Genomic DNA, 15,656 nt, shown 5'->3' on the forward strand with positions numbered 1-15,656 from the left:
TGGGTTTATTGTTGTTATTGTGGCATGTTTTTCAATCTTATTAGTTGTCCTGTCCAAAAACTTGACTTGATCTTGTGAAATTCCATTTGTAGCTATTTATTTTGGTACACAATCTTTTATTTTCATTTTATCCTTTCTTGAATTATTTGTGTTTGATGAAAATGACAACCTGTTCTCAAAACAAAAAAATGATGGGTGTCCTTACCGTCTATGCCGTTGTATTATTTCTTGGTTGACATACTTACTTTCCCCAAAAAAGGCTTGACCAGAGTTTTGAATTCTAAATCTGATATATACAAGTCATCATGCAATCTACCACTGCCAATCATTTTCTCTGTTTGAAGATCCTGAAAAATACAATGATCGGAAAAGAACTCGATATTACAGCTTAGAACTTTGGTCATGGCACTAACAAATAAAAGATTGACAGAGAACTCAGGGACATGGAGAACGGATGATAGTTTAATATTAGGAGTACAAATGACAAAACATGTTCTAGAGATAGGTATTAAAGAACTATTGGCTATTTTAACACCATCTCCTTTGAGACACGGAGAATAACTTTGAATGCCTTTAGAAGAGCCTGTCATGTGTCTATTTGCACCAGAATCAACAACCCAAAAATTAAGATTTCTCCAGAAACCGTCTCCTTGAATGTCTCCATGTTTTCTGCCCAATTAGAAGAAAATCTGAACAAAATTTCTTAAAAATAATCTGCCTCGCCGGAAACCAAATATGGCTCGACGGAACCAGAAGGGGTTTGTGTTGCGAATAGCCACCAGAGAGAGAAAACTCGACCTCTTTGATAATAACGGAATCCTGCGAGGGAGATAACTCACCTAAAAAAGGCAGCGCTGGCTTTAATATCATGTAGATTTTTGAGAAGAAAAAAAGGCTTCTTGTATTTCTGTGTATTTCTTACATCCCTAAGCAAATGTATTTATACACTAAGTCCTATGACTATTTTTGGAAGGAAAATAAACTATAATCAAATTACAATTAATCAGAATAAAATCAAATCTCAATCTGAATCAAATCTTTCTCAATCTGAATCAAATCTTTATTAATTCAAATAATTAAGTCAATCAACATTGATAGAACTCATAGAGTCAATACAAGGGTAGGAAGGCGAATGATTTTATTTTTATGTTTTTTTTATTTTTGTTATGTAATACTTGTACAGTTACGCATGACTTTTGTATTGTGTAATAAAATAATTATTGTTCCTCAAAATAAAAGAAATGGAAAGGGAATGCAAAAGAAGAGGATCAGCAACTTATATTTAAAAAATATATTATCTCCGTTAGCTTTTTCATGATAAAAAACAACTAAAAAAGGCATGCTATACAGTTTAAACATTATTGATTTCAAACTGTGACGAAGTATGTCCACAACAGCAAGACAAGCCAAGAGAGTTAAAAATACCAGCCATGCTACTGCTGTTTCAAAAGCCCTTTGAACAATTGCTGTTAAGCACTGGGAGACGGCCGGCTTGAGACCAGGACTTTTCAAGTATTCAAAAACACAGCTGAAGGCAGTTCGAGAAGCTGTTGAACTAGGAACACTGAGGATCCCACCATTGCTACAAAACCGTGTTATCTCCAAAATTGCTACTGCAAGTAGATAAGTTGACTTGACACCTGTAGGGGACAAAATAAAAGTATCTATGAGGCCTAGAAAAATCTCTACCATTAGTTGTATCTAAGTGAAGAATATCTCCATTAACAACTGAAGTCATTAAGAACTTCATTTCCTTCTCAAACTGAACCCAAAAAAACAACAAACCGGAAATCATGCTCATTGCTGAAACTTTTATACACCCTCCTAAAGCAGTAGAAAGAGCAATTCTTTGGCTAACGGCAGCTTTCTCATTGCCACTACCGCGCGGACTACCTGGGTTATGAAGAGCATTTAGTTCCAACTCATCTTCAAGCAACTCCATGGAGCTCACAACCTGATAAAAACTACGTTTCAGACACTTATATATAAATAATATTCAGTTAAACGAATTACATTATATCATGCAACAAGAAATATTACATGATTCAAGATGAAAATAGATCACATCGATGGGCCTGTTAATTTTGTAGTTATGATTTATTAGTAGGATAAGCCATACTCTCTTGAATCAGTAGAAATTTAGCAACTACCAAGAACAACTCATACAGTCATTATAGTATTACTTTTCTCTCCACTTTTCACCTCCCTCTATTCTCTGAACACTGAATAAGGAGATTATAGACCATGTGGGATAAAAATATCTTCAGACATGCAATATCCTTATTTCAATTTGGAATGTGAAATGCATCCACTTGGTCAACAAGACAAAAAACAAGCAAGTATAAACTTCTTATGTATCAAATTTTTGCGACATGATCTACGCATTAAGGAAACGCAAGCCCAATGAATAGTTCAAGCAAAACACACAGTTACACTATCGGTGAGAACAATAACTATGAATGTATCTTGTGGCTTTCCTTTTTTTAAGAATTATACAATCTTCACTAAATTGCTCTATACTTCACCATCTCAAAACTCTACTTCAGAAAGATACCTATGTTAGTTCAAGCAAAACACACAGTTACACTATCGGTGAGAACAATAACTATGAATGTATCTTGTGGCTTTTACTTTCTTTAAGAATTATACAATCTTTACTAAATTGCTCTATACTTCACCATCTCAGAACTCTACTTCAGAAAGATACCTATGTTAGTTGGTATTGGACTATTGGAGCTGGTGCATGAGACGGCCATATTGGAAACTTCCGTTATGAGACCTAGAAGAGCATAATTGTTTTGAAAATGGTAAGAAGAACATAGTGTATAAGACATGCTTATAAAATTTGTTTCATAATATAGGTTTTTCCAGAAACCTTTGCAGATGATGTTAATTAGAAAAGTCTGTCATAAACCCAGTGGTCTGGAAGTGCCCCGGAGAAGTTGGAATACAATGACTAACCAAGCAATTCAATGTTATATTCAGGAGTGAAAAGATCCCAAACAAGTGACAAGAGTTATAAAACAAATGAGATTTAAAAGTTGTGCGATAAATAATAAAAAGGCTGTGCAAACTAACTTGGTATAAACTATGAGCCATGTGATGAAATTCTAGGAAATAATTATAGAGCATAGACTTAGACACATTTACAAGAGTGACAGACAGTAAGTTTGTTTTTATGCCTGGCAGACTTAAAATAAAGATACATTATTGAAAATCGATAACAATTTATAGGGAGAGGAAGAAGGATCTCCGTATGATATGCATTGACATATAAAAATCATAAGATATGAATCAAGAAAGGTCCTTTAGTGGGTGCCTGAGAAAAAAGGAATTTGTGTCAAATATATAATAAGTAAAAAGATATTTAAGAGGAAACAGTTATGAAAAGGACAGGAAGAGTTGAACGGCATTAGGAACTCACATTCAGAAGAAAAGTGCAGTGGAGGTGAAGGATTTTAGACCCATTAGTCCGTTGGAGAGTGTCTATAAAATAATTTCAAAGATCTTGACAGAAATTAAAGTAATATCTAAACTCATTTCTGGCAATCAGTTTGCATTCATTAAAGAGAGACAGATAGTAGATGATGCAATGGTGGCAAAATGAATGTTTTGAACATCATTGGAGAAAGATGAAGGTTGGGGTAATGTATAAACTTGATCTAGAAAAGGCCTATCACCATGTGAGTTGGCATGTTTTGTTGGAGCTGCTGAGAATGATGAATTTTGGTGACAAATGGTTGCAATGGATAAAAAGTTGTATATGTGCAGTCAGGTTTTCTATCCTTTTAAATGGGAATCCTGAAGGCCTTTTCAAGTCATTCATATGTTTGAGAGAAGAGGATCCCCTATCCCCCTATCAATTTGTTATTGTCATGGAAGCTCTTAGCCTGATGCTTAGAAGAGCTGAGATGAATGGATGGATTAAGTGCTTTGAGATTGTAGGTAAGGAGAATAAAAAAGGTGGTGATCTCTTTTTTAAAGGGCATCAATGTTGCGGTTGGCAGTCTTGGCACCATGTTGATTTCTCATCGTTTGTTTGCGGATGATAATTTGGTGTTCTGTGATGCAAACGGGACCCAGTTGGATTACTTAGGTCAAGTGCTAACATATTTTAGGTCGTATCAGATCTTAAGATTAATCTTAGGAAATGTGAGATTATTCCTATAGGAGAGGTAGATAATATTTTCTGTTTTTGATATCAATACTTTTCTTTTCTTTATTTTCATCATAGCTTTTTTTAATCTTGAAATTTTTTCAAACCTGTTTTGAAAACGCTTTTCTTGAGCCGAAGGTCTATCCAAAACAGCATCTCTACCTTACACAAGATAGGGGTAATGTCTGCGTACATCCCACCCTTCCCAGACCCCACTTTGTGGGATCACACTGGGTATGTTGTTGTCGTTATTGTAGAGGTGGATGTATAGGCATGTGTGCTCAAGTTTTGAATTGCAGGGTAGGAGCCCTCCCTACTACCTATCTTTGATTACCGTTAGGGAAGGAAGTGCTTATCAAGAGTACTTTATAAAGCATCCCTATATACTTCATATCTTTGTTTCAGGCTCTAGCTAGTATTTGAGACCAGTTGGAAAGGCTTCAAAGAAACTTTCTATAGGATTCGTTGGATGGGGCAAGGAAGTACCACTTGGTTCGATGACTTCTCCTAAATGTTGGGGAGGACTTGGAGTTAAGGACCTAAGGGGTCGTTTGGTTCATGGGATAAGGTGGGATATCCTAGTATAGAAATTGGAATAAAATTTATCCCATATTTGGTTGTAGGGATTAACTAAAACCAGTATAGTTTTACACCACTATCTTGGGGTTAGTTAATCCCATCTAAGGGGGATGAATAAGAAGGGGAATGAATAATCCCAGGATAAAGTTATGAAATGACCAGATTATTCTTCTTCCATTTTCACTGCAACCTTTCTGTTTGTTGAACCAAATCGTAAGCCTCTCTTCCCAACTTGCTATACTACTTTTTTTTATAAGGTAAATTGAATTGATCAAAAGGGAGAAAAAACTCCTGTATACAAGAAGTATACCAAAAAGTAGAGAATTTACATCAAAACATGATTCTCTACAAAAGACGCCAAATCTTCTACACAAGTAGGGACTATATGAGTGCACCAAAAATCGATCAAAGATAAAAGACTATTCTTAAGATGTGAAAAAGGAGACTCAATCCCCTCAAAAGCTCTCATATTTCTCTCCCCCCAAACTATCCACATGAGAGCTATCAGGGCGAACTTTCACGCCTTTTGCTTGCTTCTTCTACGGAAGCTGGCCCAACTATATAACATTTCCTTTACAGTGCTTGGCATCACCTATTGAACACCAAAAAGATTCAGGATTTCCCTCCGCAAAATCGAGGACACAGGGCAATGCAACAAAAGATGATTAACTCCTTCCCCTGAGCTTTTACACATGTAGCACCAACTAACAAGTGTAATTTCTCTCTTTCGCAGATTTTCGGCAGTCAAGATCACTCCTCTCGCCGCTAGCCATGCAAAAAAGCATACCTTCGTGGGTGCCTTAGGAATTCAGATCGAGGAGTATGGAAAAGTATCATCCTCTCTCACCAACATACTCTGGTTAAAGGACTTTACGGTGAACAAACCATCGCCACGCAACCCCATATCCAAGAATCACAATATGGTTGGGGCCTGTCTTGCCTATATAGCAGTGCCAACAAATCTTGGAGCTCCGCAATCTCCCAATCTTGCATGTTCCTTCTAAATGAGAGGTCCCATACTACCTCCTTCATGCTCCTTGTGAATCTATTGGACCATCAATTCCTTATGGTTTGAAACTCTGAAGACGTGAGGGAAAGAGACCCTTAGAGTATCCTCTCCACACCACCTGTGATTCCAAAAGCTGATTCTCCTTCGATCTCCCACCCTGTAAGTGATGTTGCCATTGAAATCTTCCCAATTCTTCATGATGCTCCTCCATATGCCACACCCGAAAGGTGTTGTGATTGCCTTGGTCCTCCAACCCCTTCCCGTGGAATCATACTTTTCTACTATGACCTCCCTCCATAGAGCATGCTCTTCTACCCCGAATCTCCACAACCACTTCCCCAACAAAGCTCTGTTGAATACCCTAAGATATTTTAATCCAAGTCTACCTCACTTCTTTGGGGAAGTGACTGTCTGTCAATTCACTAGATGAAACTTTCTAGTTCCATTCGTCGCATCCCAAAGAAAATTCTTTTTAAGCCGCTCCAGTTTATCTATGATGCTCACAGCAGCTTGCAACATGGACAAGTAATAGAGAGCCCAATGGGAGACCTAGGCAAGTAGTGGGAAGAGAGCCCACCTTACATCTGAGAACATGAGACAAAGCATCAATGTTAGCAACCTCACCCACCGAGAAATCTCACACTCGCCGAGGTTGATTTTGAGTCCTGATACTATCTGAAACCACTGCAGGACCTGCTTCAGGTAGGTTAACTGATCCATATCGGCATCACAGAAAACCAAGGTGTCATCCGCAAAAAGAAAATGAGAGACTCTTCGGGCACTGAGCACCCAGATCGGAGCTGAGAATCCTCTCAAGAAGCCTCCGCCCGCCGTACGATCCATCATTTTACTCAGAGCATCCATCACTAGAATGAATTGCATGGGGGATAGAGGGTCACCTTGCCTGAGACCCCTGGAGCTGCCAAAGAAACCACACGGGCTACCATTAACCAGGACAGAGAATCTGACTGAGAAAATGCAGAACTTGATCCATCCCTTCCATCTTACCCCAAACCCCATCCGCATTATAATGAAATCCAGGAACTCTCTTTCCTTACTCCTACCGGAGGAATACAACTTACCGCATCATAATGAAATTATTTTGCTTAACACCTTAACACAACTCCCTCCCTGCACCATCATAAAAAGACTGTTGCTCAATCTCCCTCAACAGTTCTAGCACCCTATCTTCCTTCCCTTCAAAAGAAACACCTAAGAACTTTCCAAAGTTTAATAGTTTATCCTCCATCCAGAAGGACATATCCCCTCCTCCAATCCGTGATGAAATTGGATAGGCGTCTTCTGTATGTACCCTTTCCTTGCTCCTACCGAAGGAATACAAGACCATAGCATTGCTAGCAATAGGGATTGTTATACTTTTTTTTAATTAATATAGTAAGTGGCCCGAGGGATTGTTATACTACTTGTGTACATGGATTTCCTAATAAAATGATTTACCTTATCCAAAAAATAAACAAAAAAAAGGAAGTTGTCACATGTGTAAGAGCAATGAGGAGGCATAGAGGAGTATTCCATACCCGTGGATTAACACCAAGAATATTCCTTGAACCAATACTTGCTTTAGCCTAGTTATGCATGAATTAACCAATAGTATCATGATAGTATATAAGATAATGTTCCAAAAAGCACGCAAATAATGCTTGTAGATGATATTGTGTTAATTCATAAAACTAGCAAGGAAATCAACTATGAAGGATCTTACAATGGATTCTAGAGAGAAAAGATCCTACTTCTCTCTAGAATCAAGAAAGTTGGACAGCAAGTCTTTCAAAGGTGCTCTTCAATGGAATGCCCTAGAGGTCGATGGTAGATGTCAGAGGCTGGAATCTAGTGGTGAGCCGTGTTTCTCGTTGTCAAGTGAACACGTCCAAAGAAGAAAGTGCTTCTTGAAGACCTATTTAGTGGGAACTGTTTTGTTAGTTTATAAATATGTATAGTGTAGTCTTGTCTCATATTGGAAGATGAGTCATATCTCCTTGTAGTGTATAGCTATAAATAGGGACTTCTTGTATTGTATTTATCATCTAATATCAATAATATATTTTCTCCCGCCGTGCTTTCTCACAATATGATCCTAGGAGTGGAATCCATTGAACACCTGTTTGTGTAACAGTATGCCCAGAAGATATGGAGTCATTTTGCAGGCACATTAGGCATCAGATATCTTTAAGGAACCTAAATTTAAACTGCTGGAATCAAAAGGCTAAGAACTCCATGATTTCCTATTTTTTTAAGATTACGCCACCTATTCTCTGTGGGATTTTGGAGATCAAGCTGCACCGCTAAATATGAATTGGAAAACCCATGAACTGCTAGATCTATATCCGTGATTACATTGAATATTTGCCATCTGGTATTGATACTTGGGAAGGCATCTGCAACCTTTTATGAGATCTCTCTGGTGGATGCTCAAGTGGATCTGACCCCCTATATCATTTGTGAAGCTTAACACTGATGGCTCCTGTATTGAAGGCAATTGTGGAGGTGGAGTAGTAGTTAGGGATGATCTGGGAAAACTTTTCATGGCATCCTACCTCTAGGACAGGGAACTAGCAATTGAGCTGAAACATGTGCATTCCTTTTTGGGCTAAAATAGTGCATTGAAAAAGGCTATAACCTAGTCATGGCTGAAACTGATTCCCTGCTGCTCCAAAACTGTATTGCAGGCAACTGGTCCACTCCATGGAGCAGCATATCTGAAACAGATGAAGAAATTAAGAACCTAGTTGATACTCATGGTTGTCTGACCAACCACTGCTTCAGAGAGGAAAGTCAGGTTGCTGATAAGTTTGCCTCTTTAAGCGACGGTGCTGATGAAATATGTATATTCACACAATATGTTGCTCTTCCTAGACAAATTAGAGGTTTTTTGAACACTTAGATGTCAATTACCATCTTTCGAGTCAAAAGGAGAAAACCTGGTAGGTTTATTTATGAGCCATGTGAGAATGCACGATGAAAAAATCTATTATCGATATTCTATCAATTATAATACAATGAGAGTAACTATCTAACAAGCCACCTTGATAGTAACAACGTTATTGCCACTTTTTAGTTTTTTGGTACATGTATTTGTTCATTCATCCTATAACTTGTTGTACCAAGTCATCATATCAAACAAGAAGGCCAGATCCATGCCCTCCTTCTTCAAATGTAGTTCTCTTTCAATTGGCAACAAAATCATAACTCGATTGATTTGAAAAGAAAAGATTGTTTATAGGGATGTAATGCTCACCTATAGGGGATAGGTTGCTAATGTTGGTTATGGAACTGTGTTTCTGTTCCTCTATCTTATAATTCCTCTATCTTTGATTTCTGTTTACAGTACATAGAATATTTTCAGCAAACAATTCGTTTTGCATGAAGCAATTGTGGATGTGGTGATTTTTGTTTTGTATTGGATATAAATTAAAGAGTTATTTTTCGATGTACATATATGAGTTTTTTTGGTGAGAACCTAGCACGTGTATATTCTACAGTACAATACATTAGAAAGATGATATTAAGTGTATCCTAAATGTGATCACTTAGAATTTTGTGGTGGTTATAGCTTTTTTATCTCCAAACTCTTTTCCCGTCTGTCTATTTTGCAGGCTGTACCAAACTCACTGAGCAGAAGTCAGATGGGTGAGACGAATGATGGTGGTCTTTATGAAATTTTCCAACAGAAAATATGGGTCTGTTGGTTCTCCTGGTTTTGAAGCTGCTGGTGAGAACTTCATCAAAAGCAGTGCAGGTTATGCAGTTGCCAGCTTGTTGCTTCAACCTAAGGATAGACATAATGGGAACATTCTGATTGACAGGTAAGCGCCTTTGTCTTCTATTGTTTGGTATCCTAGCTTTAATGCTTGTGAGATTACACTATATCCAAGTCACATTTGGTGTTACTTGAGTGCAGAAACCTTATAAACTATCGTAATGTCATGAAGGGTTAGATTAAGAAAATATAGGAAGTCAAAAAGTTTGATACAGTACGACCGCTGACGCACATCATTGACGATGAAAATGTGCAATATGCACACTAACAAGCAACTATTCTACATATAAGTTATATACTAAGGGGTCATTTGGTTTGTGAACAAGTTATACCAGTATTATAGACTGTTGAAGACATAATTAAATAAATAAATGTGTGTTCTCTCTCACAGCTTAAACTTTTAGAAGAGATAGTTACACACTTCAACATGGTATCAGAGCAGACAGAGGTCCTGGGCTCGAGTCTTACTGCCACCTAATATCGAAATTTTTTTTTTACGTGCTTGGCTCATCAAAAAGAATCTAGTCCGCACGTGAGGGGGTGTGTTGAAGACATAAAAATTAAACAAATAAAAGTATACTTTCTCTAACAGCTTAAACTTTTAGATGAGATGGTTACACACTTCAACATAGACATTTAACAAGGATGAGATTATTTAGTGGATACACTTTTATTGGTAGATGTTTTGTTCACTAGACTAAAGATGGGATATACGGGATATAATATAAAATATTTTTTGGCTAAACTAGGTAAACTTGGATAAACTTTTATTTTCAATTTTAACCTTGAGTTTTGGAAGGGCAAACATTTCATTTTAGTGTTTAATCCAGGGACTAGTAATCCTGGGATGTTATCCCACATGCAGTACAACAACAAACAACAACAACAATCCAGTATAATTTCACTAGTGGGGTCTGGGGAGGGTAATGTGTACGCATACCTTATCCCTACCCTGGAGTAGAGAGGTTGTTTCCGATATATCTTCGGCTCCCTCCCGCCAAGAACGCCCCACCTTACTCTTGGGGTGACTCGAACTCACAACTTCTTGGTTGGAAGTGGAGGGTGCTCACCGCTAGAGCAACCCACTCTTGTCTTATCCCACATGCAGTGTGGGAAAAAAATAATATCACATTTGTAGTATGAACAATCTCGTGATTGCTAATCCGCAATCAATCTCCTACCAAACGCGGGATAAAATTATCCTACATTTTATCCCGGGAGTATATAATCCCTTATCCCATGAACCAACCTAAAGATCTAGCCTTGTACTTGCCGTTGCTATGTGATTTTTGCGTTTAGCAATGTCAACTTGGAGACTCTAGGAAACAATATGTGCTCATGAGGCAAGCTCAACCAGCCTTGTGTTCTATATACCTTGAATTGCTAGTGACCTCATTATTTGAGCTCATGGTGGACTCTGTGTTTTTTCTCCACTAACCTGTTCGGGTAAGGTCGTGGTGGACTCAATTGGTTATTTTACCAAGGTGTTGAATAACCTATCTTAAATGAGTCGTTTAGCGAACCAAGAACCAAAAAAATGAGAATTAACTTCACTTACTAGCTGTACGTTCCTTTACCACATGGGCAGTGCAGATTTTCTCGTGGATGAGTACATGAAAATGGACATATACAAGGACACAAAAAAAGTGAATACTTTATTCTGGAATAAATATCATCTTTTAAAGATTATCAATATTGGTTGCATAACATTGACTCATCATCTGGCAAATTTCCTTATTATATTATTCTGCAGTGCTGGTAGGCTTGTCCATATTGATTTTGGTTTTATCCTGGAAAATTGTCCTGGTGTAAATATGCGATCTGAAAGCTGAGTCATGAGATGACCCAATTAATTGACCCATCCGGAGCAATGAAAAGTGAGACATGGCACCAGTTTGTAAGGTCAGATATCTTTGCACTGTCTTCTTATGTATGAATTTCTTTTTTCTCATGCTAATCCTGGGCTGGTTGTTTCCAGCTTGTGTGTCAAGGGTTACCTTGCTGCACGTTGCTACATGGATGGGATAATCAATACAATTTTGATGGTGCTAGATAGCAGATTGCCGAAACAGATTTCATCCCGAAACAGTTAGCAGGGGTAACCCCATACGAAATCTTCGGAACAGATTTCATCCCGAGATGAGTGAACGTGAAGCAGCCAATTACATGGTTCGTGCATGCAGTGATGCGACAACTGCTGGCGCTGGGTATGGTTCGATTCAATGTGCAGCAGGATATTGAAAAATGCATACAATTAACCATCATTTCATGCAATCTTATACTTTTGCTGCAAGATTTGTTTAGTCCTTAAGTTGAACGTTCTATGGTGGTGAGGCAAGTGAGTTAGTTTATTGTTAAAATGCATATAATTAACCAGATGGCTCCTGTATTGAAGGCAATTGTGGAGGTGGAGTAGTAGTTAGGAATGATCTAGGAAAACTTTTCATGGCATCCTGCCTCTAGGACAGGGAACTAGCAATTGGGCTGAAACATGTGCATTCCTTTTTGGGCTAAAATAGTGCATTGAAAAAGGCTATAACCTAGTCATGGCTGAAACTGATTCCCTGCTGCTCCAAAACTGTATTGCAGGCAACTGGTCCACTCCATGAGGCAGCATATCTGAAACAGATGAAGAAATTAAGAACCTGGTTGATACTCATGGTTGTCTGACCAACCACTGCTTCAGAGAGGAAAGTCAGGTTGCTGATAAGTTTGCCTCTTTAAGCGACGGTGCTGATGAAATATGTATATTCACACAATATATTGCTCTTCCTAGACAAATTAGAGGTTTTTTGAACACTTAGATGGCAATTACCATCTTTCGAGTCAAAAGAAGAAAACCTGGTAGGTTTATTTATGAGCCATGTGAGAATGCATGATGAAAAAATCTATTATCGATATTCTATCAATTATAATACAATGAGAGTAACTATCTAACAAGCCACCTTGATAGTAACAACTTTATTGCCACTTTTTGGTTTTTGGAACATGTATTTGTTCATTCATCCTATAATTTGTTGTACCAAGTCATCATATCAAACAAGAACGCCAGGTCCATGCCCTCCTTCTTCAAATGTAGTTCTCTTTCAATTGGCAACAAAATCATGACTCGATTCATTTGAAAAGAAAAGATTGTTTATAGGGATGTAGTGCTCACCTATAGGGGATAGGTCGCTAATGTTGGTTATGGAACTGTGTTGCTGTTCCTCTATCCTATAATTCCTCTATCTTTGATTTCTGTTTACAGTACATAGAATATTTTCAGCAAATAATTCGTTTTGCATGAAGCAATTGTGGATGTGGTGATTTTTGTTTTGTATTGGATATAAATTAAAGCGTTGTTTTTCGATGTACATATATGAGTATTTTTGGTGAGAACCTAGCACGTGTATATTCTACAGTACAATACATTAGAAAGATGATATTAAGTGTATCCTAAATGTGATCACTTAGAATTTTGTGGTGGTTATAGCTTTTTTATCTCCAAACTCTTTTCCCATCTGTCTATTTTGCAGGTTGTACCCAACTCACTGAGGAGAAGTGGTCTTTATGAAATTTTCCAACAGAAATATGGGCCTGTTGGCTCTCCTGATTTTGAAGCTGCTCGTGAGAACTTCATCAAAAGCAGTGCAGGTTATGCAGTTGCCAGCTTGTTGCTTCAACCTAAGGATAGACATAATGAGAACATTCTGATTGACATGTAAGCGCCTTTGTCTTCTATTGTTTGGTATCCTAGATTCAATGCTTGTGAGATTACACTTTATCCAAGTCACATTTGGTATTACTTGAGTGCAGAAACCTTATAAACTATCGTAATGTCATGAAGGGTTAGATTAAGAAAATATAAGAAGTCAAAAAGTTTGATACAGTACGACCGCCGACGCACATCATTGACGATGAAAATGTGCAATATGCACACTAACAAGCAACTATTCTACATATAAGTTATATACTAAGGGGTCATTTGGTTTGTGAACAAGTTATACCAGTATTATAGACTGTTGAAGACATAATTAAATAAATAAAAGTGTGTTCTCTCTAACAGCTTAAACTTTTAGATGAGATAGTTACACACTTCAACATGGTATCAGAGCAGACAGAGGTCCTGGGCTCGAGTCTTACCGCCACCTAATATCGGAAAATTTTTTTACGTGCTTGGCTCATCAAAAAGAATCCAGTCCGCACGTGAGGGGGTATGTTGAAGACATAAAAATTAAACAAATAAAAGTATGCTTTCTCTAACAGCTTAAACTTTTAGATGAGATAGTTACACACTTCAACATAGATATTTAACAAGGACGGGATTATTTAGTGGATACACTTTTATTGGTAGATGTTTTGTTCACTAGACTAAAGATGGGATATGCGGGATATAATATAAAATATTTTTTGGCTAAACTAGGTAAACTTGGATAAACTTTTATTTTCAATTTTAACCTTGAGTTTTGGAAGGGCAAACATTTCATTTTAGTGTTTAATCCAGGGACTAGTAATCCTGGGATGTTATCCCACATGCAGTACAATAACAATCCAGTATAATCCCACTAGTGGGGTCTGGGGAGGGTAATGTGTACGCATACCTTACCCCTACCCTGGAGTAGAGAGGTTGTTTCCGATATACCCTCGGCTCCCTCCCTCCAAGAACGCCCCACCTTATTCTTGGGGTGACTCGAACTCACAACTTCTTGGTTGGAAGTAGAGGGTGCTTACCGCTAGAGCAACCCACTCTTGTCTTATCCCACATGCAGTGTGGGAAAAAAATAATATCACATTTGTAGTATGAACAATCTCGTGATTGCTAATCCGCAATCAATCTCCTACCAAACGCGGGATAAAATTATCCTACATTTTATCCCGGGAGTATATAATCCCTTATCCCATGAACCAACCTAAAGATTTAGCCTTGTACTTGCCGTTGCTGTGTGATTTTTGCGTTTAGCAATGTCAACTTGGAGACTCTAGGAAACAATATGTGCTCATGAGGCAAGCTCAACCAGCCTTGTGTTCTATATACCTTGAATTGCTAGTGACCTCATTATTTGAGCTCATGGTGGACTCTGTGTTTTTTCTCCACTAACCTGTTCGGGTAAGGTCGTGGTGGACTCAATTGGTTATTTTACCAAGGTGTTGAATAACCTATCTTAAATGAGTCGTTTAGCGAACCAAGAACCAAAAAAATGAGAATTAACTTCACTTACTAGCTGTACGTTCCTTTACCACATGGGCAGTGCAGATTTTCTTGGGGATGAGTTCATGAAAATGGACATATACAAGGACACAAAAAAGTGAATACTTTATTCTGGAATAAATATCATCTTTTAAAGATTATCAATATTGGTTGCATAACATTGACTCATCATCTGGCAAATTTCCTTATTATATTATTCTGCAGTGCTGGTAGGCTTGTCCATATTGATTTTGGTTTTATCCTGGAAAATTGTCCTGGTGTAAATATGCGATCTGAAAGCTGAGTCATGAGATGACCCAATTAATTGACCCATCCGGAGCAATGAAAAGTAAGACATGGCACCAGTTTGTAAGGTCAGATATCTTTGCACTGTCTTCTTATGTATGAATTTCTTTTTTCTCATGCTAATCCTGGGCTGGTTGTTTCCAGCTTGTGTGTCAAGGGTTACCTTGCTGCACGTTGCTACATGGATGGGATAATCAATACAATTTTGATGGTGCTAGATAGCAGATTGCCTTGCTTTAGCAGGGGTAACCCCATACGAAATCCCGAGATGAGTGAACGTGAAGCAGCCAATTACATGGTTCGTGCATGCAGTGATGCGACAACTGCTGGCGCTGGGTATGGTTCGATTCAATATGTGCAGTAGGATATTGAAAAATGAGCGAATGCTGCCGCATTTCACACTACCTGTATATTCTGTTCACTTGTAATCTTGAAACAGGAAATTCTATGTAATTCTTTTTTAATGAAGTTAGTGATAATTTAGTAAAATTGAATGAAGAAACGCCGAGATGAGTTGACTCGTAAATTTTTTATCAGGACTTGTAAAAGCTAATTAAGACGACTATCGATAATTAGTTGAGACTTGAGCATGAGTTGGTAATTCTGAAAAGAGGTGATAACTTACTACAGTCTGTAAAAATGCATACAATTAACCATCATT

The 15,656-nt window shown here is 37.8% G+C and overlaps 1 protein-coding gene and 1 long non-coding RNA gene across 6 annotated transcripts; one reads left to right on the forward strand and one right to left on the reverse strand.

The window, feature by feature from the left end:
• Positions 1–215: 215 nt before the first annotated feature.
• Positions 216–4,101, reverse strand: LOC117280465 (phosphatidylinositol 4-kinase alpha 1-like). 3 transcript variants are annotated; one of them, XR_011414059.1, is made up of 5 exons: positions 2,876–3,374; positions 2,708–2,779; positions 1,786–1,954; positions 1,426–1,640; positions 216–839 (listed from the first exon to the last, which is right to left on the reverse strand). XR_011414059.1 is itself a non-coding variant. In XM_070195724.1 (5 exons), the coding sequence occupies exons 3-5, from the start codon at positions 1,940–1,942 to the stop codon at positions 678–680; spliced, it is 534 nt and encodes a 177-aa protein (XP_070051825.1). In that variant the 5' UTR covers positions 1,943–1,954; positions 2,708–2,779; positions 3,425–4,101; the 3' UTR covers positions 216–677. The 3 variants fall into 3 exon arrangements, 1 of the variants encoding a protein (XP_070051825.1); XM_070195724.1 differs by lacking the exon at positions 2,876–3,374 and adding an exon at positions 3,425–4,101; XR_011414060.1 differs by lacking the exons at positions 2,708–2,779; positions 2,876–3,374 and adding an exon at positions 3,425–4,101.
• A 5,260-nt stretch (positions 4,102–9,361) lies between these two features.
• LOC138906591 (uncharacterized) lies at positions 9,362–15,345 on the forward strand. 3 transcript variants are annotated; one of them, XR_011414062.1, is made up of 6 exons: positions 9,362–9,568; positions 11,276–11,424; positions 11,501–12,366; positions 13,038–13,222; positions 14,915–15,063; positions 15,140–15,345. It is a non-coding gene; the product is annotated as an uncharacterized lncRNA (long non-coding RNA). The 3 variants fall into 3 exon arrangements; XR_011414063.1 differs by having other exon boundaries at positions 11,501–11,729; positions 12,112–13,222; XR_011414061.1 differs by having other exon boundaries at positions 11,501–13,222.
• The last annotated feature ends 311 nt before the right edge of the window (positions 15,346–15,656 follow it).

The sequence above is a fragment of the Nicotiana tomentosiformis genome, chromosome 2 (genome assembly GCF_000390325.3).
Source record: "Nicotiana tomentosiformis chromosome 2, ASM39032v3, whole genome shotgun sequence".
NCBI lineage: Eukaryota > Viridiplantae > Streptophyta > Magnoliopsida > Solanales > Solanaceae > Nicotiana > Nicotiana tomentosiformis.

Coding starts and splice junctions, on each gene's coding strand:
- LOC117280465 (XM_070195724.1), bottom strand. CDS start 1,942: ATGGAGTTGCTTGAAGATGAGTTGGAACTAAATGCTCTTCATAACCCA. Junction 1,641..1,785: donor AGCAATGAGCATGATTTCCG/GTTTGTTGTTTT, acceptor TGTCCCCTACAG/GTGTCAAGTCAACTTATCTA. Junction 840..1,425: donor AAACAGCAGTAGCATGGCTG/GTATTTTTAACT, acceptor TGCCTTTTTTAG/GTGAGTTATCTCCCTCGCAG.